Source organism: Staurois parvus, unplaced genomic scaffold (assembly GCF_062004578.1).
Source record: "Staurois parvus isolate SC_StPar_1 unplaced genomic scaffold, SC_StPar_1.0 ptg000155l, whole genome shotgun sequence".
In the NCBI taxonomy this organism is placed as follows: domain Eukaryota; kingdom Metazoa; phylum Chordata; class Amphibia; order Anura; family Ranidae; genus Staurois; species Staurois parvus.
In genome coordinates this window covers 16,299,516-16,321,783 of record NW_028317951.1, presented here as the reverse complement: position 1 = coordinate 16,321,783, position 22,268 = coordinate 16,299,516, and the positions used below count along the sequence as shown (strand labels likewise).

Sequence of the window (22,268 nt, the reverse complement as noted above, 5' to 3'; positions counted from 1 at the left end):
TTTTGTCCTGATTACCTTTCTTTAGTTCTAGAATTTGAAGTACAATAATTTGTACTTGGGTTACATAAGTTACATATCATGGCTACAGCTTCTGCCAAGCAGCAGATCAGCTTTTTTACTAATCCACTTTGCAGTGTGCTGATACACCTAATGTGCTTGAATACTGCTTGCCTGTCACCCCAAAGCTGATTTTTGAGACAGAAATGCCATCTCATCATCTTAGTATATATTTGAATATCATGCTCTGTCAGAGTACACACAGCTCAGTAATATACAGCACGTTGTATTCATATCAGCATATAGTTTCAAAATAATGTTTATTATATATGAACTCCACCCAAAAAAAGGTTTAGTTATGTTGGTTGGATTATAATTAGGGCATCTAGGGGGTGATGTCATATTTGCTTACAGAGTACTACTGTGAATATCCGTAGTGTCTTCAAATTGCAGATTCTTGCTTCTGTGCCTGCAAATGCTTTAGAATATTCCCCACTAAAGTAAATGAGTCTGGTAAATAATCCTGACAGGCAACATAAGTGGGTGAAATGTATGAACTGACATTAATGCCATACGTAGCTTTTAGCCTTTGAGTACAGTAAGCTGAACCCCAGCTAAACAATTAAAGCATAACTAAAGGCAAAATCTTTTTTTAATTTTTATTTGGAGAGTGGAGACAGATTAGAACACCTGTCAGGATATTATTGCTCTCAGTGTCCCCATTAGGAAGATTTACCCTCTCTATTTGTCCTGTGTACCATTATCGCAAGAATGAAAATGAAAGAAAAGCTAACATTTTGGGTTGTCACTTGCACAGAAGTAGAGAAGAAAATTTCCAATGGGGACAGGGATTCTTATTCTTATAATTATTCAAGATTTATTTAGCACCTACAGTTTGCGCAGCTCTTTATAATAAAAGGGGACAGTACAATGACAATACAATTCAATACTAGAGGTTAGGAGGAACCTGCTTCTGACAGTTTACAATCTAAAAGGAGGGGCAAATGGAACAAAAAGGTAATAACTGTGAGGGATGGGCTGATGGGAGAAATAAAAGATACAGTTGTTAGCTGAAGGCAGGATAGGTTACCTGATGAGATGCATTTTGAGGGATTCCCTAAAAATGGACAGAGTAGGAGACAGTCCGACTGGTTGGGGTACAGAGTTCCAGAGGATTCTCTCACTTTAAAGGGATTTCCTCTCACTTCCTGTTAAAATTATTTGGAAAAAAACGAAATAACTGTATTGGAGTTTTGTTCATATCCCGCTAAAGTTGAACTTAAATTGTTATTAAACCCACAACAGTAAAATCAGCCTATATATGCAGCAACGCGTGCTTGTTATACTCACTGTGGAACCTAAGGGGTTAATCCTCCTCATTGTGTAAAAGGCTTGATCCTGACTTCTCTGATTCTCCCCTTCTTTAACGATCCCCAATCCATCTGCTGATAGTAAAGAACTCTAGGAGTCACTCTGCACATGCTCAGTTTAGTATGTATTGCTAGAGAGAGTTTTTTTTTATTTGGGAGAGTGCATGTGATCAGCACTGTCCAGAAAAAGGGTCAGGGGTTCTACAGCCTCATAGGACAGTCAGAGGAGAATGAAAACTCTTCCTACAAGCTTTAACCAGTGGTTAGCTGGACACTGATAGAAGTCACAAGACTGCTATATATTGCTGATGAGAAAAGGTATTTAGCAGTTTATATTTACTAAAATAATTGCATTTCTCATGTTCTGTGTACTGTGGGAGACCAGATATAGTGAGGGAAGGGTCCTGGGTTTAGTAACACTTAAATGATTTACAGCAAACTTTTTCTCTTTTACAGGACACATTGTACAAACTACAATCATATTTTTGGCTTTGCAAAGTCCCACTTACTAAAATTACCTCAAGGGCCTCCTTTTGTTATATAGAAATTTGTGGTGCGTAGACTCAAGAGCCAATATTTATAATTTGCATAAGTACATGCGGACAAGGGTCCAGCCCTCTAATCTATTTGATGTGTTTTGTGTATGTGACACAAGTAAGAAGATGAGTGTCTCTTGTGGTTCTGTGAATGAGATCAGTTTTGGATTTGTATTAATGTCTATATTTGTGCAGCTACAAGGTGCCAGGTGAAGTCCCTGTGGAATATAAATAAAACTCCCGTCCCTGAAGACAAAGCATGTAGAAGTTATGAGTCCTTGATGGCAGCAAAAACAGAGGCATACATGAGTGAAGGTGGGCGACAAGCCACATCTTACTGATGTATTCAGTAGAGCCAGATAAAAGCTGTACATTTCTTTGGGTCTGTGTGAGATGTAGAGAACCTTGAACCCTCAGTGGGAAAGGAAAATATTATTTTTGCATATAGATTAGGTCTGTTTTGTTAAGGAGAAGATACATTCGACAAACTCAAGGTCAAAGATAAGTTAAGAATTGAAGAGAGATGAAAATGTGAGCTAAAAGTACATTTTCCAGTACTTATGAATGCCTCTACGTACCAAAACATTGAGATTACATAATGTGCCCTGGTACCTTTTGACACCAATGGATACCATTAAAGATCATACTCTTGGCCTATTTTAATAAGGCAATGATACGAGAGTTGATGTAAAGTAGTCCACAAAAATCTATTAGATTTAAAAAAAAAAATATGAAACAGTCTGGGAGTTAAATATAAGTTTATTCACTAATTTGTGTTGTAAAATTGAAAAAATAAACACCTTTCAAAAATAAATATTCTTCATATGTTGACGAACAGTAAGAGCTCAAGAGATACAACAGACTGCTCTCATAGGCTTTAAACATTAAACTGACCAGTTTGTTGCTTTGTTCAGCCAGGGTAATATATTTTGATATTTTCCAAATACATCTTTAAAAGGCAATTGTAATTTCTGCAGAATAAAGTATTCACCATAATAATTGGGAGGATGGGTCAGGGAGAAGGGAAAGAGGAAGATGCTCCTAGCTGTCTAAGCATGCCTATCCAGACATCTGGCCCAGGAGGCATGCTATAAAAATTAAATTAGAAAGTCCTTAAAAATAGAAATAGTCCCTAAAAAAAATACTGACTATAGCAGTTATATTGCTTATTACACATAACAGCATCATCTCTACATTATAAAGCTAAAAGTGAAAGAGTAGAGGGTTCCATGAGGCTGTAATGTAAATTGTGGTACTAGGCCAGCGGTTCTCAACCTGGGGGTCGCGACCCCTTTCGGGGTCGAACGACCATTTCACAGGGGTCGCCTAAGACCATCGGAAAACACATATTTCCGATGGTCTTAGGAACCGAGACACCGCTCCTGTCTCAGGCGATCTGTGGGCGGGATGATATGCTGCCCCTGTAACCTGGCCACACCTCCGGGATCACTCAACAGCTCCGCCTCCTCGCCGCTGATTGGCCACCGGAACTGTAGCTCAGGAGAGGCACACAGGCGGCCAATCACCGGTGAGGAGGTGGAGCTTGGAGAGGAGGAGCCGAGCGGCAGCGCCCGGAGATCGAAGAAGATCGAGGGAGCTGCAGGAGTGAGTGAAGAGAGAGGCCAGAGAAGGAAGACAGCTGACAGGTAAGTGCAAATTTTGCTGCTGCAGCCAGGTATGCAGGCTGTAGATGGGAGAGGGAGAGAGCGAGCCCAGGCTGGAGCAGGAGTCAGCAAGGTAAGTATCATTGGTGTCAGTGGAAGGGATAGTGCCCCATCATTTGTGTCACTAATACCAACGATGGGGCACTATTCCTCCCCCCACTGACACCAACGATGGGGCACTATTCCTCCCCCCACTGACACCAATGATGGGGCACTATTCCTCCCACTGATACCAATGATGGGGCACTATTCCTCCCACTGACACCAATGATGGGGCACTATTCCTCCCACTGACACCAATGATGGGGCACTATTCCTCCCACTGACACCAATGATGGGGCACTATTCCTCCCACTGACACCAATGATGAGGCACTATTCCTCCCAATGACACCCGCAATGGGGCACTATTTCTCCCACTGACACCCACAATGGGGCACTATTCCTCCCACTGACACCCACAATGGGGCACTATTCCTCCCACTGACACTAATGATGGGGCACTATTCCTCCCACTGATACCAATGATGGGGCACTATTCCTCCCACTGACACCAATGATGGGGCACTATTCCTCCCACTGACACCAATGATGAGGCACTATTCCTCCCAATGACACCCACAATGGGGCACTATTCCTCCCACTGACACCCACAATGGGGCACTATTCCTCCCACTGACACCCACAATGGGGCACTATTCCTCCCACTGACACCCACAATGGGGCACTATTCCTCCCACTGACACCCACAATGGGGCACTATTCCTTTCACTGACACCCACAATGGGGCACTATTCCTCCCACTGACACCCACAATGGGGCACTATTCCTCCCACTGACACCCACAATGGGGCACTATTCCTCCCACTGACACCCACAATGGGGCACTATTCCTCCCACTGACACCCACAATGGGGCACTATTCCTCCCACTGACACCCACGATGGGGCACTATTCCTCCCACTGACACCCACGATGGGGCACTATTCCTCCCACTGACACCCACGATGGGACACTATTCCTCCCACTGACACCAATGATTGGGCACTATTCCTCCCACTGATGCCAATGATTGTACACTATTCCTCCCACTGACATCAACGATGGGGCACTATTCATCCCACTGATACCAACGATGGGACACTATTCATCCCACTGACATCAGTGATGGGGCGCTAGTCCTCCCACTGCAAAATTACAGTTATGAAGTAGCAACGAAAATAATTTTATGGTTGGGGGTCACCACAACATGAGGAACTGTATTAAGGGGTCGCGGCATTAGAAAGGTTGAGAACCACTGTACTAGGCAAATAATATCAATGTACAATGGGTAGTAGTCTTCCGAATCATTGTTTTTTGGGGCCACATTTGAGCACACATTAATTTTCTATTGAGACTGTGGCACAATCTCAGTTAAGGCTGGGTTGATACTTTTGGTATCGACAAGTCTGTCTGGATTTCAACTGCCTGGGGTCAATTTTAGGGTTTGCGTTAAGGATAGGGTCATGGGATGAGTTTATATAAACCTAAAATTAAGAAGTTGAGGAATACGTTGCTTTGCACCTCTGCATGTTCACAGCAATCTCTGCTTTGTGTCCTGGAATAACATAAAAAAAAGTTGATTCTGCCAGTCCCCTTAGCAAATAACTCCTTCTTGTTTGTTACTGACCATGCTGGGCACTGAAGACAATCCATCCTAGCGTGATCAGTCCGTGTCCTTGTTTATAGCTCAGGAACTACAATGTGACATGTCTGCAGTCTGGAAGTCAGATTACAGCTTCCACACCCTCCATTTCGACTACTGTAGGCAGGGAGTGGCAAGTGATGTCAATCATGCCTGTATCCCCATCTACAGTCTTACATGGAGTTGTACTGTATTGTTCATTTAAGCACAAGAGTATCCATTTTGCTTGCAATGTGTTCTTTACATACAGAGACTAAAACTTTTCCTAGAATGCCACATTCCCCCCACCCCTCCATTCTCAAAGTTTTAAATTCGCAACTGTTAGGCCCCATTCACACCTGGGCGTTTTGCAGCGTGAAGCTCCAAAACGCTCATGGGGGGAAAAAATCAATATTACTCCATGGAGATGGTTAACATCTCCACTTCAAGTCACCTATAACTGAACCCCTGAAGCTCAAAAAAGTTTTGGAGCTACTTTTGTAGCTCAAATTGGGCAAATTTGCCCTTTTTTTTCTAATAGAAAGGAATAGAAACATGCAATTGTATAGTCACAAGTAGAGAAGAGAAAAGACTGGCCTGTCATTATGAGGAATAAATTAAGGTGAGAGAATAAAAGGGTAAAGGACCATCAGAAAATGAAAACCACAATGCACAAAACTTGTCACCCACAAGAAGCTCCTGCTCCGTTTTGGGCGGGAAGCTTTTCGTGGTGCGGTTTGCAGCAATTGCCAAGTGATTTATCGCGCGATAATCATGGCAAAACCGCACCTCGTTTAGGTGCCATTGAAAATGCATGGGCATACATGTAAAACTAGATCTCGCTGAACTTAAAGCTAGAGGGAGAGCCATAAAGTCTGAACTTCTGGGGCAAACCGTAATTTCAAAATTGTGGCAGCAAGATGCCCCTTCTGTCCTGTTGTCACAGAGCAACCTGTTGCAGTCTATCTGGTCGCAGCCCAATTAGTTCTTGAGGTAAATAGTCCAGACAGTACATCTCAAATTAAATGTATGTATCTTTAATCCCTGAGAAATGAGAACCATATTAGAGGGACTGAGGGATCCTAGAAATAATCCAGTCAGGTTTGCAAATAAACTTAGTGCTCTGCAGGAAGCATATGAAGCTTCTGCTAATGACAGTTATCAGTTTCTTATTAAAGCAGTGGGAAGTAACATGTCAGGGTACATACTTAAAGAATGTGATGTAGATTTCACACAGCTGGAGAAGATGAAGAATGGATGGGAGGTTTGTGAGAAATTAAAAGGAAAATTCCCCCAAATACATAGAAAAGCCAAGAAATGTACTGCAATTACGTGCCTTCCTGGGGCTAGTGGGATATTACTGGACTGGATTCCAAATGTATCAAGACTTATGGCTCCTCTTTATGAGGCTACCACTACAAACCCTTTCAAACTCACATGCGGCAATTAATTGCAGATGAAGGAACTTATTAAATTTCTATCAGAAGCTCCAACATCAGGACTTCCTGCTATACCAAGCCCTTTTCATTGTTTTGTCAATGGATACGCTACAGGTGCACTCATCCAGCTTCATACATGGAGACAAACATAAGCCTGTGATGTATGTATCAGCTTCATTAGACCCTGTGATTAAAGGCTCACCCAGCTGTATGCAAACAACAGCAGCCTTCACTATGCACTATGTGCTAAAGCCAGCCATACATGGGTCAAATTCCAAAATAATTTTATTTCGAAAATCTCTTCTGAGAATTTTTGTTCGATTTTCACACCCACTTTTAGCATGCTTCATTTTGTCAGACAGCTTATATTTAAGTGATTTCTTGATTCAACAGGTCTGGCAGTATTCAGGCCTGGGTGTGGCAAGTGAAATTTAACTCAGCTTTCCAGAAATGTGGTTAATCACAGTTCATTCATGATTTAGCAAGGGGGTGGGGCAATTACTTTTTCACATAGGGTCAGGCAGGTTTGTACAGCTTTTTTTCCCCTGCTAAATTAAATAATCATTTAAAAACTGCATTTTGTATTTGCTCAGGTTATCTTTGTGTAATAAAATGTGATTGATGATCTGAATCATTTAAGTGTGACAAATATGCAAAAAAAAAAAACAGGAAGGGGGAAAAAAAATCCTTTTTCATAACACTGTACTTGTAGATGATTCCAGATTTTGCACTGATGATGGTCAGATCCACACTGACACAGTTTTGCATCAGGAAGCATTAACAACCTACTTTATATGTCTACACAGGAAGTAGAGTTGTGTGCAGTAATCAAAGCATTTAAACTCTTAGAACATCAAAGAGGAGACAATTACACAGACAGCAGATATGCTTTTGGAAAAGTTCATGATTTTGTGCCCCTTTGGAAACCCTGGTACTTTCTGATCAGTGAAGGGTAGCCAATGAGACAAACAAAACTTATGGAGTTATAGCAAACAGAAAAGGTATATAGTGAGCGCTTAATCCATAAGCAGCTATGCACTCAAAGCAACCAATATATGCAATAAATCATCTTCCACCTCTTGGTATGATGCCTGGATCTTGGCACAGGGTTTTTGAAAATAAGTACTCCTCAGGCAGGTGTGTACAGGGCTCCAGGACAAGTGCAGTCCAGGTACACGCTGTTGCGGTGGAGGTGGAAGATCCCATGTTAACAGGCAGTTCCTTCCAGCCAGCCCCTTTGAGGAAACCTCTGGTTACCTGGATCTTATTCATCTTTACTGAGTCCTGTCATCACGCAGAAGGGAGGATTGCTAAAGGTGACCAGACCTCTGATCAGACCTCTGATGAGGAATTTTATACAACGCTCTTATTCATTTTATTTCTGGTGAGTTCGCATTTTTATCATTTCCCACGGAGCACCACCATTATCCAGTATATTCACCAGCCACAATTCATAGACTTTATGGACGTTTTTCTGAATTTATTTGATCTAATATTTCAGTTTTTAGCGCTGCGCTAGTTTTTATCAAAACTTATAGAGTGGCTATTTGAGGCCTTTCAGAAACCAGAAGTTGCCATCTTGAAGGTAAAAGGGTACGTCAGAGGAAATTACATGGCATCAGTCATCTTGCAGAGGGCTCAATGGTAGCACTTACTGACTACTATTGGATAGCACCTGGATTTAGTGTGTTTGCAACTAGGATTTGTGACTCATGACTCACTTGTGCACTGAACATTGTAGGGAGGCCTGTCCAGGTTCCCCAAAAGCATTCTACTAAGCCAGGTTTCCTTTTCAAAGAATTCAAATAGAATATATTCAGATATCCAGAACAGGCACCTATGATGATGCTCTAGTGTGTGTTGACATGTTCTTAGGTTGGCCTGAGGCCTGTCCAGTGGCTAAGGCAATTGCAAAAACAACAGCAAAGAGAATTTTGAATGAAATAGTTTGCAGATATGGAGTTCCTGAAACTACCAAGAGTGACATAAGATCCCACTTTACTGGAGAAGTGATGAAAGAGGTAATGGAAGCACTTAGCATACCGCAAGCTTTCCATGCGCCTTGTCATCCAAAAAGTAGTGGTAAAGTTGAGAGACTCAATGGAATTTTAAAAAACAGATGTACACAAAATAAAGCAGATACAGGAAAAGGAAGGGTAGATGTTATACCAATAGCTCTATATTTGTATGAAATATCTCTAATCAACCATATGGGCTGTCCCCTTAGGAGATTTTATTTGAAGGGCAACCCAAAACATATTTCCCCCAACGGTTACAGGCTTCTCACTCTAGTCTATTAGAATATGTTCAGATTTTGAAAAAGAACATTGAATAAAGTATGTGGAGGGGTTTACAACCCTATTCCAGACCTAGATTCTGTTTCTGGTGTTCACAGAATCTAGCCAGGTGGTTGGTGGTCAAGCTACACATCTGAAAGCCGCTAGAACCAACACTTGACAGACCATATTTGGTGCTTCTGAGAGCAGGATTCACTATCCATTTGGTGCTTCTGACAATAGGTTTCACTAAATTGGCAGGAAAGCCCACCTGGATTCACACCATTCATTGCAAGAAGATTCTGAAGTAATGATATCCTCTGAAATACAAAATTATGTTTCTTGTTCTGGTGTTTGTGAGAATAGAGGCATGGGAAAATAACCCTTTCACCAAATGTTAAAATTTTATGCAAACCATAGCAATATTAGTGACTGTTGGGTGTGTTCTCACTTACATTCCCAAATGGTAACAATATCCATGATAGCAGTGCCTCTCAACTTCACTGATCTAAACAGGAACAGAATAAATGGCTCATACGTGGTTTCTCTACACAAAATGAACACAGATCAGTAGCTCTTAGTGGTTCAAGACACATAGACACCCTATAGATCTGTCTGATCATTACCTGCCCATTTAACACTAAATGTACACAATTGGGCAATTAACATTGCACTGGAGCAAAGATTACAATTTATGGAGGAAACTATGGTCAATATTATTATATCCCAAATCCAAAATGAAAAAGAACCCTTTATTATTTATTACAGGTACTTATATAGCACTGCCAATTTATGCAGCACTTTACATACCGTATATATATTGCACATTGACATCAGTCCCTAACCCTCAAGGGGCGTACAATCTAAGGTCCCTAACTTACATACATACATTTATAGTACAAATTGCTCACAATTCCCAATATGTGGCAATATTGGTTACTTGGGATTCCATGCTTTTGCATCTAGTTTTTTAGCAGCAGGAATACCATCCATATGTAGAGGGTTATATTTTATATGTAGATGAAGTATATGCCTGACTTCCTACCTATGTTATCGGAACATGTTACATTGGAAAAGTATTACGTGTGTTGCCTGTTCGCAAAGATACAGTGCAACCAGGTCACAGTCCAGAATATCCTTTACTGTTCAAAAGAGAACTGTCCACAGAGGGTGTCATGGTTCCCTTCCTGTACATGACGGGGAATTGAAACAATGAAAAGAATAAATAATTACACTAAAATTTAAATTAGATTATTAACTTTGCCGTCACTGATATAGGTTTGTTAAATAAAGAAATAGCTAAATTTAGAAAAGAAGTATTAACATAGATTAACACTAAATTGTCTCACCGCAGCTCAAGGTGGGATGTGTAGGTTATTCACACTGACAGTTGTGTATATATATAGTATATTATTATATTATAACTGTATGTTAAGGGACATCTTGCTAAGATAAGAGAATTGCAGGATACAGCCAGAGATATTGCTAAAGATGGATGGAACCCCCTTTTAGGGATTAGGAGGTTTTGGTGACTTATTATATGTCATAGCAACATGGTTACCTATAACAGGTGCTTATATATTAATGTTTCTGTTTCTCATGCTTGTTAATTTACTCCCTCATCAGATTATGCTTCTGTGCAATTACCTGCTGTACCAGCAGATGGTCCACCCATCTTTCTGAGAAAGCTCGGAGAGAGCCAAACAGGACATAGTCTCTCTGCACCAATGTAGCAGGAGCTACCAGCAGTTGGCTGAACATAGCGTGAAGAAGAACTGTGTTAAATAAACAAAAGGCAGGAAATTACATTGTATTGTTCATTTAAGCACAAGAGAATCCATTTTGTTTGCAATGTTGTAGTCATTCACATACACAGACTTAAGCCGGCCATAGATAGCATGAGGAAAGAAAAATCACTTGATTTTCCCATCAACACAGTCAGTGTTGATGGGTGAATACCTCTCACGGAGCCATTGTGTTCTGCCAGTGGGGGTGCGGGGGGGTGGTAAGAGCCATCTCCCCAGGAAAACACAGTGATTACTGCTAGTGGCTATAACAGCTGCTAGAAATAATCGCAGACAGGCTGGTTGTACCCAAGTTGGTCAACAGATCAACTTGTGTACATTCAGCCTGCCCATACATGGTTCACATCTTGGCTTGTCTCTGCTTAACCAGCTGAGATTCAAACCATCTATGGCCAGCTTTAAACTTTTTGTTGAATGTTCTCTGTCTCTCCTTCTTTCTCAAGGTTTTAGTTTCACAGCTGTTAGACACAGCTAATGACATATAAAATGTAATGCTATTCTACTTGTTTGTTTTTAATAATATCACACACCACCCCCTTTCTTATCTTCAATAAAAAAGTATGGTATATTGCTATTGGGGGGACCATCATCCCAAAATTACATAGAAAAAAAAGAATATCCACTAGGTCAAAGGGACTATTATAGACACATCATCCATAAGAAATCATAATATAAAAATTACAAAAGATTTATAACAATATAATTAAAAAATTATAACAATAAGAAATATAAATTCAGCTACATCAGTTATACATACATTTCATAGCAATGGTCATAAGTAATATCCTTGGCCATTAATCTGTGAATATGGAGACAACCTACGCATTTCCAGAATAGGGTCTTTTACATCTTCTTCAGAAATGCTCACATATGGATAAAGGGTATTCTATAATGTAAAGATATCATTAGATAACAAGCCAATATAGTAATATAATAATATTGTACCATCAAAAAATCATATGATACTGACCCAGCTATGACAGAGATATTTCAGCACAACAAGCCTCATGAGGTAAATACAAATATGAAGTATGCCATTGCTCCCTGACAACTCCCCAAACAACAGAAACACCACCAGGCCAAGAACTGAGGCCCCCTATGCACAGATAGCTAGGTCTATGCTACTCTAGGTATGTAGTGATCACCTTCCAGTATATTCATAGGTGAAACTGTTTATTGCAATAGAGTTTATACGCAGCCAGGGGTGTATCTACCACAAGGCAAACAAAGTGTTTGCCTAGGGCGGCAATTTTTAGGGGGGGTGACACTGCCTCCCTGGAAGAAGGGACCTGGTGAGTAGCGGCACACAGAGCCATGCAGGTCCACCATCAGAGGGGTACCACCAGTACTCCTGTAAGTGGCCCGGACAGCAGGAGGATAGGTGTGGTGGGGGAGAGCAGTTGCAGAAGGATGCCCTGTGTATCTCTCCCTCCAGCAGCTGAAAGCCGGTTTGAGGTTTCTCCCCCTCTCCCTCCTGTCAGCTTTCTGCTGCTGGAGGGAGAGACTGACCTGGCTGGATCAAGGGGGTGCCCTGGTGTTCCTGAGTGGCCGCTCTCCTCTGAGCTCCTTCCCCTGCCCACACTCAAAGCCAGGACCAGGGGACAGCCTGGAGCAATGAGAGGAGAAGTGGCAGAGAGGAAAGAGCCAGGAAAATGTGAGCTGTGTTGTGATCTCTGGGCTCTCCTTCCTGTCCTCCATGCAGCACATGATACACGATCACTGACAGATCATATGGGACTGCATACACACAGTATGATTACCACCCCCTGCCCACATTTCCTGCTGCCCTTAGAGGAGGTGGGGGGGTAATCATACTGTGCGTGTGTATGCAGTCCCAATACGATCTGACAGAGAGCAGAGAGAGAGAGGGAAGAGAGAGAGCGAGAGGGAAGAGAGAAAGAACGAGTGGGAAGAGAGGGAGAGAAGGAAGAGAGAGAGAGGAGAGACGGAAGAGAGAAGAGAGAGAGAGAGAGAACAAGAGAGGGAAGAAAGAGAGGGGGGAGATAGAGAGGGGGCGAGGGGGGGAGAGACAGAGAGAGAGGGGGAAGAGAGTAAGAGAGGGGGAAGAGAGGGGGGGAGAGAGAGGGAAGAGAGATAGAGAGAGGGAAAAGAGAGAGAGAGGAGAAAGAAAAAGAGAGAGAGAAAGATTAAAGAAAGAGAGAGGGAAGAGAGAAAGAGAGAGAGGGAAGAGAGAGAGGGAAGAGAGAAAGAGAGCGGGGGGAGAGAGAAAGAGAGAGAGAGGGGGGGGAATAGAGAAAGAGGGGGGGAAGAGAGAGAAGAAGAGAGAGAGGGAAGAGAGAAGAAAAGAGAGAGAGAGAGGGAAGAGAGAGGGACGATAGAGGGAAGAGAGAGAGACGATAGAGGGAAGAGAGAGGGGGGGGAGATAGGGGGAGAGGGAGAGAGGGAGGGAAAAGAGAGAGAGGGAGGGAAGAGAGAGGGTGGAAAGAGAGGGGGAAGAGAGAGAGGGGGAAGAGAGAGAGGGAAGAGAGAAGAGAAAGAGGGAAGAGAGAGAGGGAAGAGAGAAGAGAGAGAGGGAAGAGAGAAGAAGAGACAGAGGGAAGAGAGAAAGAGAGAGAGAGAAGAGAGAGAGAGAAAGAGAGAGAAGACAGAGGGGAGAGAGAGATGTCTATGACTAAGCATAGAAAACCCTAAGGAAAGCTGCAGGAATAGTGCACTGCACCCGCAGTGTGGATAAACTGTAGTGTGAAAGCAGCCGTATACTATTATGCCCAGTGTATTTCTTCACACTGACTTGAAGATCTCTTCTTTCCTGCTGCTGGCACCACTCTGGAGGCCACTAGCTGGGATAAGAGATGGAGTGCAGTTGGTATCACTCTGCATGGGACATTAGCCAGCACTACAGAGGAGCTTCAGCTTATGCGGCTCTAGGCTCCCTACTATAGCTCCAACTTTACAAATAGCTCCTCTGCATTGCACTCTGTTTGATGCTCTGGGATAGCATGTAGAGAGAACATTGAGCCCCTGAAACGTGTTGGTGTTCGATTTTGTTTTGTAAAATAAAATTCTTACTGGACTTACTCAAACATTGTGTGGCTCTCATCTTTCTAATATTCTGATGATGGCTCCACTGACACCTTGGGATAACCTCTAGAAGAGGGGCGGATTGACCATTTGGAAACTCGGGCACTGCCCGAGGGCCCAGTGTCAGTAGGGGGCCCCATGAGATGCCCCTGGTACCTTTTTGATAGGCTTTTTTGAGTTTGATCAAGGACACAAGGGGCCCATGATCCCCTATTGCCCGGGGGCCCCATGAGTTGTCAGTCCGCCCCTGCTCTAGAACAGCCTTTCTCAACCATTTAATATAAAAGAACCTCTAAGTGGTTCATGGAAAAATGCCTTCTTATATAGGCAGTCAGTGGAGATTGGCCTTTCTTATACAGCTGGTTAGGTGGTCAGTGGAGAGGAGCCTTTTTATATAGGTGTGTAGGTGGGCAGTGGAGAGGGGAATTCCTATATAGATGTATATTTGGTCAGTGGAGAAGGCCTTCTTTATATAGGGGGTCAGTGGAAAAGGGCTTTCTTATATACAGTTTTGTTCAAAATATTAGCAGTGTGTTGAAAAAAGTGAATAAAACTCAAAATCCTTCTAATAGCTTTTATATCCATACACAAAAATACATTGGGAACACTACACATTCTATTCCAAATCAAAACATGAAGAAAAATATATAAAAATTGTGTTGTTCCTCTAAAACAATTGAAGAAAAGTGAATATTAGACTGTTCAACAAAATAGCAGTGTTTGTATTCTTCTTTACAAACTCAAACATTCACTATATAAACTGAAAAATGTTTGAAGATTTTGCTTTCCTTTGAATCACTTAATGAATATTTAGTTGTATAAGCACTGTTTCTGAGAACTGCTGTACATCTGTGTTGCATGGAGTCAACCAACTTCTGGCACCTGTGAACAGGTATTCCAGCCCAGGATGATTGGACTACATTCCACAGTTCTTCTCTATTTCTTAGTTTTGCCTCAGAAACTGCATTTTTGATGTCACCCTATAGGTTTTCTATTGGATTAGGATCCAGGGATTGGGCTGGCCACTCCATAACATCAATCTTGTTGGTCTGGAACCAAGATGTTGCACGTTTACTGGTGTGTTTGGGGTCGTTGTCTTGTTGGAACACCCATTTCAAGGGCATTTCCTCTTCAGCATAAGGCAGCATGACCTCCTCAAGTATTCAAACTAATCCATGATCCCTGGTATGCAATAAATAGGCCCAACACCGTAGTATGAGAAACATCCCCATATCATGATGCTTGCGCAACCATGCTTCACTGTCTTCACAGTGTACTGTGGTTTGAATTCAGTGTTTGGGGGTCGTCTGACAAACTGTCTCCGGCCACTAGACCCAAAAAGAACAATCTTACTTTCATCAGTCCACAAAATGTTGCGCCATTTCACTTTAGGCCAGTTAATGTGCTCTTTGGCAAATTGTAACCTCTTCAGCACACGTCTTTTTTTCAACAGTGGGACTTTGCGGGGGCTTCTTGCAGATAGCTTGGCTTCACATAGGTGTCTAATTGTAACAGTACTCACAGGTAACTTTAGACCTTCTTTCATCTTCCTGGAGCTGATTGTTGAGTCCTTGCCATTTTGGCTATTCTTCTATCCATTCGAATTGTAGTTTTTTGCTTTCTTCCACGTCTGTCAGGTTTTGGTTGCCATTTTAAAGCATTTGCGATCATTTTAGCTGAGCAGCCTATCATTTTCTCCACTTCTTTATATGTTTTCCCCTCTCCAATCAACTTTTTATTCAAGGTACGCTGTTCTTCTGAACAATGTCTGAAACAACCCATTTTCCTCAGAATTTCAGAGAGAAATGCACTGTAATCAGCATGTACAACATTTGCTGCCTTCCTTCCTTAAATAAGGGCAATAATTGCCACCTGTTTTTCAAAGAATGAATGACCTCACTAATAGAACTCCACACTGCTATTATTTTGAACATGCCCCTTTCAATTAGTGATTCAATTACACAGACTCAGCAACATGCATGTCATGACTGTTGGGTCTGTTGGATTTCTATTACTCTACTACACCTGCTAGTAAATTATTTGGCATGTAGAAATATAATTTCTACCAAAAACAGTGATTGATCAGGTTAGTGATGTCTGATTGCTATTATTTTGAACACAACTGTATGTGATCAATGGGGAAGGGCCTTATATACACTATATTGCCAAAACTATTGGGACGCCTGCCTTTACACGCACATGAACTTTAATGGCATCACAGTCTTAGTTTGTAGGGTTCAAGGCTGTCCACAAGGTTTAGGAGTGTGTCTATGGGAATGTTTGACCATTCTTCCAGAAGCACATTTTTGAGGTCAGGCACTGATGTCAGATGAGAAGGCCTGGCTCGCAGTCTTCGCTCTAATTCATCCCAAAGGTGTTCTATCGGGTTGAGGTCAGGACTCTGTGCAGGCCAGTCAAGTTCCTCCACCCCAAACTCGCTCATCCATGTATTTATGGACCTAGGTTTGTGCACTGGTGCGCAGTCATGTTAGAACAGGAAGGGGCCATCCCCAGACTATTCCCACAAAGTTGGGAGCATGAAATTATCCAAAATGTCTTACTATGCTGACTCCTTAAGAGTTCCCTTCAGTGGCACTAAGGGACCAAGCTCAATCCCTAAAAAACAACCCCACACCATAATTCCCCCTCCACCAAACTTTACACGTGGCACAATGCAGTCAGGCAAGTACCATTCACTTGCCAACCGCCAAACCAAGACACGTCCATCAGATTGCCAGAGAAGCATGATGGAAGCCCAATCCATGAAGCTCTCTACGCACTGCTGTGCTAATCTGAAGGCCACAGGAAGTTTGGAGGTCTTTAGCTATTGACTTGGCAGACAGTTGGTGACTTCTGTGCACTGTGTACTTCAGCATGTGCTGACCCCGCTCTGTCATTTTATGTGACCTACCACTTCGTGGCTGAGATGCTGTTGTTCTCAGTTGCTTCCACTTTGTTATAATACCACTAACAGTTGACCGTGGAATATTTAGTAACAAGGAAATTTCATGGATGGACTTATTGCACAGGTAGCAACCTATCACAGTACCACGCTTCAATTCACTGAGCTCCTGAGAGCGACCCATTCTTTCACAAATATTTATAGAAGTAGTCTGCATTCCTAATTTCTTGATCTTATACACTTGTGGCCATGGAGGTAATTAAGAACACTTGAATGCAATGATTTGGAGGAGAGTCCCAATTCTTTTGGCAATATAGTGTAGTTGTATGGGTGGTCAGTGGAGAAGGGCCTTCTTATATAGGTGGTCAGTGGAGAACTGTTTTATTAAATGAGTATATAGGTGGTAAAGTGGAGAAGGCCCTCTTTACAGTTGTGCTCAAAAGTTTACATACCCTGACAGAAATTGTGAACTTTTGGCATTGATATGAAAATATGACTGATCATGCCAAAAAAATGCTCTTTTATTGAACGATGATGATCATATGAAGCCATTAATTATCAAATAGTTTTTTGGCTCCTTTTTAAATCATAATGATAACAGAAATCACCCAAATACATTTCAAAAAATCAATCAAAAGTTTACATACCCTGGACTGTTTGGCCTTGGTACAGACACACAAGGTGACACACACGGGTTAAAATGCCAATTAGAGGTTAATGTCCCACATCTGTGGCTTATTAAATTGCAGTTAGTGTCAGTGTATAAATAGTCAATGAGTTTGTTAGTTCTTACGTGGAAGCACTAACTAGGCTAGATCTTCAGACTAGGATCCAAACCCAGATGTGCAAGCCTGCCAGGAAGTTGTCAACTGCATGTCCCAATTTTCTGCAGCTGAGGCATTCCTCACGCTGCATGTATACACTCCCCTTGTACACGTGTTGTTGCAGGGAGTAGAGATCTTCAACGGAAAAATTTGTTGTGGATTCGTTTAAGTATATAATTTTGTTTCGTGATATTTGAATGATTCATTTTTGGAATTTTTTTTATATTCATTATTTTCAAATCAATGCGAATTTGAAATTTTAATCAAAAATTCTGATGACGGCTATATATGTTTGTTTTATTCTAATCTATTCTTTCTATTCTATTTGTTTATTTTCTATTTTCATTTTCTATTCTATTCTGTTTTCTTCTATTCTTTATTTTCCATTCGATTCCTTTATTTTCTATTCTGTTTTATTCAGTTCTAGTCTATTATTTTCGATTTTATTCTATAAAGCAGACTAAGTACGAATCATCATCATTTTATTTCACATTTATACCTTACTGCATTTATTGCAATAGGTTTCCATTTCAAATTCAAATTCATCTTTGAATTCAAAATCATTTTCAAATTCAAATAATTTGTTTTGTTATAATCTATTTCCGATTCGCTGAAATTCGTTACTACAGTGATTCAGAAATCTGGATACATCCGAATCTCTGAATAAAAAAAATCTTGTCTGAATTTTGATTCGTAACTAAACAAATTGCTCATGTCTAGCAGGGAGTTGAATGCCCCAGCTATAGTTGATTGACCTGTACAGGTGACATCTTCCTGGTGGACTTGCACACATGCAGGGTCGTGGATAAGGGGGTACCACCAGTCCTCCTATACGGGACCCAGGCAGATGGGTGAATTGGATGTGTACCACTCCCCTGTATAGCTCTCTCTGCAGCAGCTGAAAGCTGGCTTCTTTTCCTCTCCCTCCCTTTGGTTTCAGCTGCTGCAGAGAGAGCTATACAAGGGATCGGTTCCAGTAATTGCCCTCCCAACTGTACCCACCACCCTCCCTGTGCACTGTACATTTTCCTCTGCTACCCAGGTCCCCTTGTGTACCCCCACCCCAGCAGTGCTGCCGACTTCTCTCCTCTCCTTCCCACCGGCATCTGCAAGCACACAATAAGATCCTTCAGGATAGAGAGTGGGGGAAGGGTCCAGTAAATATGTCACATTTACTGTCCCCTTTCCTGAATGAACACAATAAGTGATCGATACGGATCACTCACTGTGTTCAATCATAACTGAATCCTAGTAATGTGTTTTTGGGGGGCCCTGTCAGATTAGCCATATGGGGCCACATGGTTTCATAGAGTCCTTTCACATGGGGTGGACCCGTTTAGCGGATCCGCTTGCTCGGCGGGGTATCTCTCCACTGATCCCCACTGAGCAAGCGGATGACAGCTCTGTGTCCATTCTGCTGCTGCAGAGCAGACAGAGAGCTGCTCGCTCTCCTCAATCGGTGGTCGGATGAAAACAGACGGCCTGTCCATTATCATCCGATCTGACGGACGGGGAATTGGATCCCCATCCATCCTTTTTTTGGCAGATCGGATCAAATGTTGGCGGGTGTAAGCGGACTCATGTCCGTTTACACCCACCGCTCCCTAGAGGAGAATGGAGGTTTCGATCAGGTCCACCTGAAAAATGGGCTGGCGGACCCAATTGGAACATCTGTGTGACAGAGCCCTAACAGCAGCCTTGCACACGTGGGTTTGGGTCCTCGTCCGAACGTGTCCAAGCTCATCTGTAGTCACAAGCATCCTTGTCCCCTCAATATGTGCAAGTGCGGGGTGGTCAGTGCCCTGGACTGGGTACCATTTGGGCAGCAGAGACAGCTTCCTTCCAGATTCGGTCCAAACCTACGTCCGAACTCATCCCAACTTTGGAGAAACCTTGGTATAGAAAGAGATAGTGACTTCTATCTTCAGTCAACCCTGAGGTCCACCACCACATATCTGAAGACCATCTGTGGTCACCTCGGTGTAGCCTGCAATACAAGTAGAGCTATTATAGGAGCCCAGAGGGCCACATCGATAAATCGTGAGGTCCATGAAAGCCCATGACAGCTCCATAGGTACCTGCTCTGTGTAGATGTGGGCTTGGACAATGCAGTGGGAGGGTCTGAGCCTCGGCTAGTGAATGGATCCTCCATCAGGAGTGTAGAGCCCGGCTCTGGGGGCTTTTGTCCGCAATCATCGTCTCCTCTATACATTATTCTATAGAGCAATGAAAGGAAAAGGCCGGCTCTGCAACATCGCTCCGGAGAGACCCTCCTCCCGGTGTCTGGTTCCTCCCAGGAAGCTGTGACAGTCTTTTCTCATCAGAGAGCCGTGTGTATGTGTCTGATCAGCCCCGAGCACACACACTACGAGCATGCCCCAATTCAATGCACCCCCCCGTCCTCGCTGAGACAGCCGCACCGCCAGGCGCACACCTTCCCCGGACACACAGCCAGGTGGACGCACTGCCTGCCAGGGGCGCGATCTGACAGCAGCGAGCAGGAAACATGGCGAGCGACTCCCCGGCTCGCAGCCTGGATGAGATAGACCTCTCTGCGCTGAGGGTAAGGGCCAGCTTGATGATCTCTGTCTTTTATCTACAGGATGCATTCAGCTGTCATCACTGGGATACATTCAGCTGTCATCCTTGGGGATGCATTCAGCTGTCATCCTTGGGGATGCATGGATCGCCTCTATAGAAATCTGCTGTGGGTGATGGCTTTTGTCATTGAACTCATCCATGCAATATCAATGTATAGACAGTTGTATAGATGATGGAGCTGCACCCATACGACCGATCCTTGCATGGCTGTATGCAGTGAGACATGTTGGCTGTCTGATGATTCTGTAGCATTGCCCTTGATTTGCATCAGGGTGCCTATAGGTGCCCATGATGGGTGTCTGCAGTGCTCCCTTTCAGAAGCCTCCTCTTCCATTGGAATTGATTGGAGATTTAGGGACTCCTAGTTCATTGTGAAAGGCTGTTTTCTTTCATTGGAGGTGGGGGTTGAGTTCCAGGATGGATCACTCTTGCCATGGAGAGAATGTGCTTTGCATTCCATGACCAGTGCCTGCCTGCCCCTTAGACAATGAAGGCTGATGGCATAGTAACCAAGCCTGTATGCAGTGCCCTGAGGTCAGAGGTCTGCTGTGATAACACCCCATTAACAGGAGATTTTCTGATTCTTGTCCGCTCATTGATGCTAAGCCCAGCCTTTCCTCTTTCCAGCTCGCCTTTCCTACAGCGTGCCATCCATTGTTACTAAGTGGATGCCATGTTAATTTTTTTTCTGACATGCATATGAGGATGCTTTGCACAAATGGGGCTCTGTATTCGCTTCATTATAGGCTGCTGACAACCGTCAATGAATTGCCAAGTGCCTTAACCCCATGCCTTCCTAAAATGACCTATGCTAATGAAATTGCAGTAGCGCCTTCTATGTCCTACTCACATGGCCTGAAAAAAGAAGGCTCTTTGTATGTCTTGATATGTCAGACAGTCAGTTAGATTAAACATGGACATGGCTTGTCAGATTGCCTGAATGAGAGACTTAGCTCTGCTCCATTGCACAGGCTCTACTGACAATGTCAGCCTAGAAGCTTGGAGTGGAAATACAGAAAAGATGCATATTTCACGTTTCACGAGGGACGTTGCATGCCTTATTGTGTGCTCCTAGAGAAATCCAACCCAATGGTGATATGTGTTTGGTGTGAGGTGCACTAGACATCAAGATGTACTATGCCTATCTACCAGAATCTTCAGGACATGACTTGATCTCATGTTGGTGATGGATGGCTGCAGCCCATTTTCATGTTTACTCCATAGAACCTAAAAGAATTTATGGTCGCTGTAGAAGGTCAGAAAATGTAGTGATGCATTGATGGCTTCCAGTCATTTCACAGTGTCTGAACCTGGATCAATAGTGTATTTGCTGCCTGAACTGAAAATAAAGAAGTGCTTAGAGTTTTCCTGTATTGCCTTTCATTAGTTCAGTCTCCCTGCTCACATCAGTTCACCTTGAGGTTTATATTGAGGATCAAGTGTACAGCAAAAAAAAAATACCTTGGGCATTGACCTGACCACGCAAAGCATCTAGGAGATGGTGGGAGCTTGTTTAGAATAAAGGGGTTATAATGGTTTTCTACAAGAACCAATTAGAGAAATGCTAAATATTTTAACCTAGACTGATACAATTAAATATGGAACCTAACTGGGTTATAGAAGCAACACATTATTGAGTCGCGCTAGCATATATAAAATGAGGCCCAGTGATTAATGTTGGTGTGTTTACAGGAAGCAGGCATATCAGCTGTTCTAACTCTTGGTGTACCAAATTCATTAAATAAACCAATTCCCTAATGTTCACCTAATGCTATCTAAATAATCTTGCATAAATGGATAAAAAAGATTAATAAATGACTGTATATACCTGGCTTTCTTGGAGAAAATGCTGCAACACGTTACCTTCAGTACTGCTAAGATAATCAAAAACCTAGTTAATTAAACACATGTAGGGGAATTCATACACAGTGTACCACTCCATCCTCAGAGCAGTTGAACTCCCTCTCCACCACTGCAACCATCACTAAGACAGTGCAGCGGTTGAAGAGTTTTATAGCTAAATAGGCGGAGCCTGATGGAGAATCCCCATCAGGTCTGCTGCCCTTGTGATTGGCAGCAGTAGGCGGATCCGTAGCCATGCTATTCACTCCTGATTCCGTCCACTGATTGCTGTCAATCACAAGGAGAGA

The 22,268-nt window shown here is 42.8% G+C and overlaps 1 protein-coding gene and 1 long non-coding RNA gene across 18 annotated transcripts in view; one reads left to right on the top strand and one right to left on the bottom strand.

Moving 5' to 3' along the window:
- Positions 1 to 9,677: 9,677 nt before the first annotated feature.
- On the bottom strand, positions 9,678 to 20,586 carry LOC149463308 (uncharacterized). The gene is made up of 2 exons (XR_016312463.1): positions 19,596 to 20,586; positions 9,678 to 19,504 (listed from the first exon to the last, which is right to left on the bottom strand). It is a non-coding gene; the product is annotated as an uncharacterized LOC149463308 (long non-coding RNA).
- The window catches only part of TNIK (TRAF2 and NCK interacting kinase), a 389,337-nt gene continuing 386,735 nt past the window's right edge, over positions 19,667 to 22,268 (top strand). For 5 of the 17 annotated variants that reach the window (XM_089675502.1, XM_089675499.1, XM_089675498.1 and 2 more), the window contains exon 1: positions 19,668 to 20,080. In XM_089675502.1, the coding sequence (XP_089531628.1) occupies positions 20,024 to 20,080 (57 nt within the window). In that variant the 5' untranslated portion in view covers positions 19,668 to 20,023. Of the gene's footprint in view, positions 20,081 to 22,268 lie in introns of all 17 variants that reach the window. The other 12 variants (XM_089675504.1, XM_089675503.1, XM_089675501.1 and 9 more) reach the window with 5 other exon arrangements.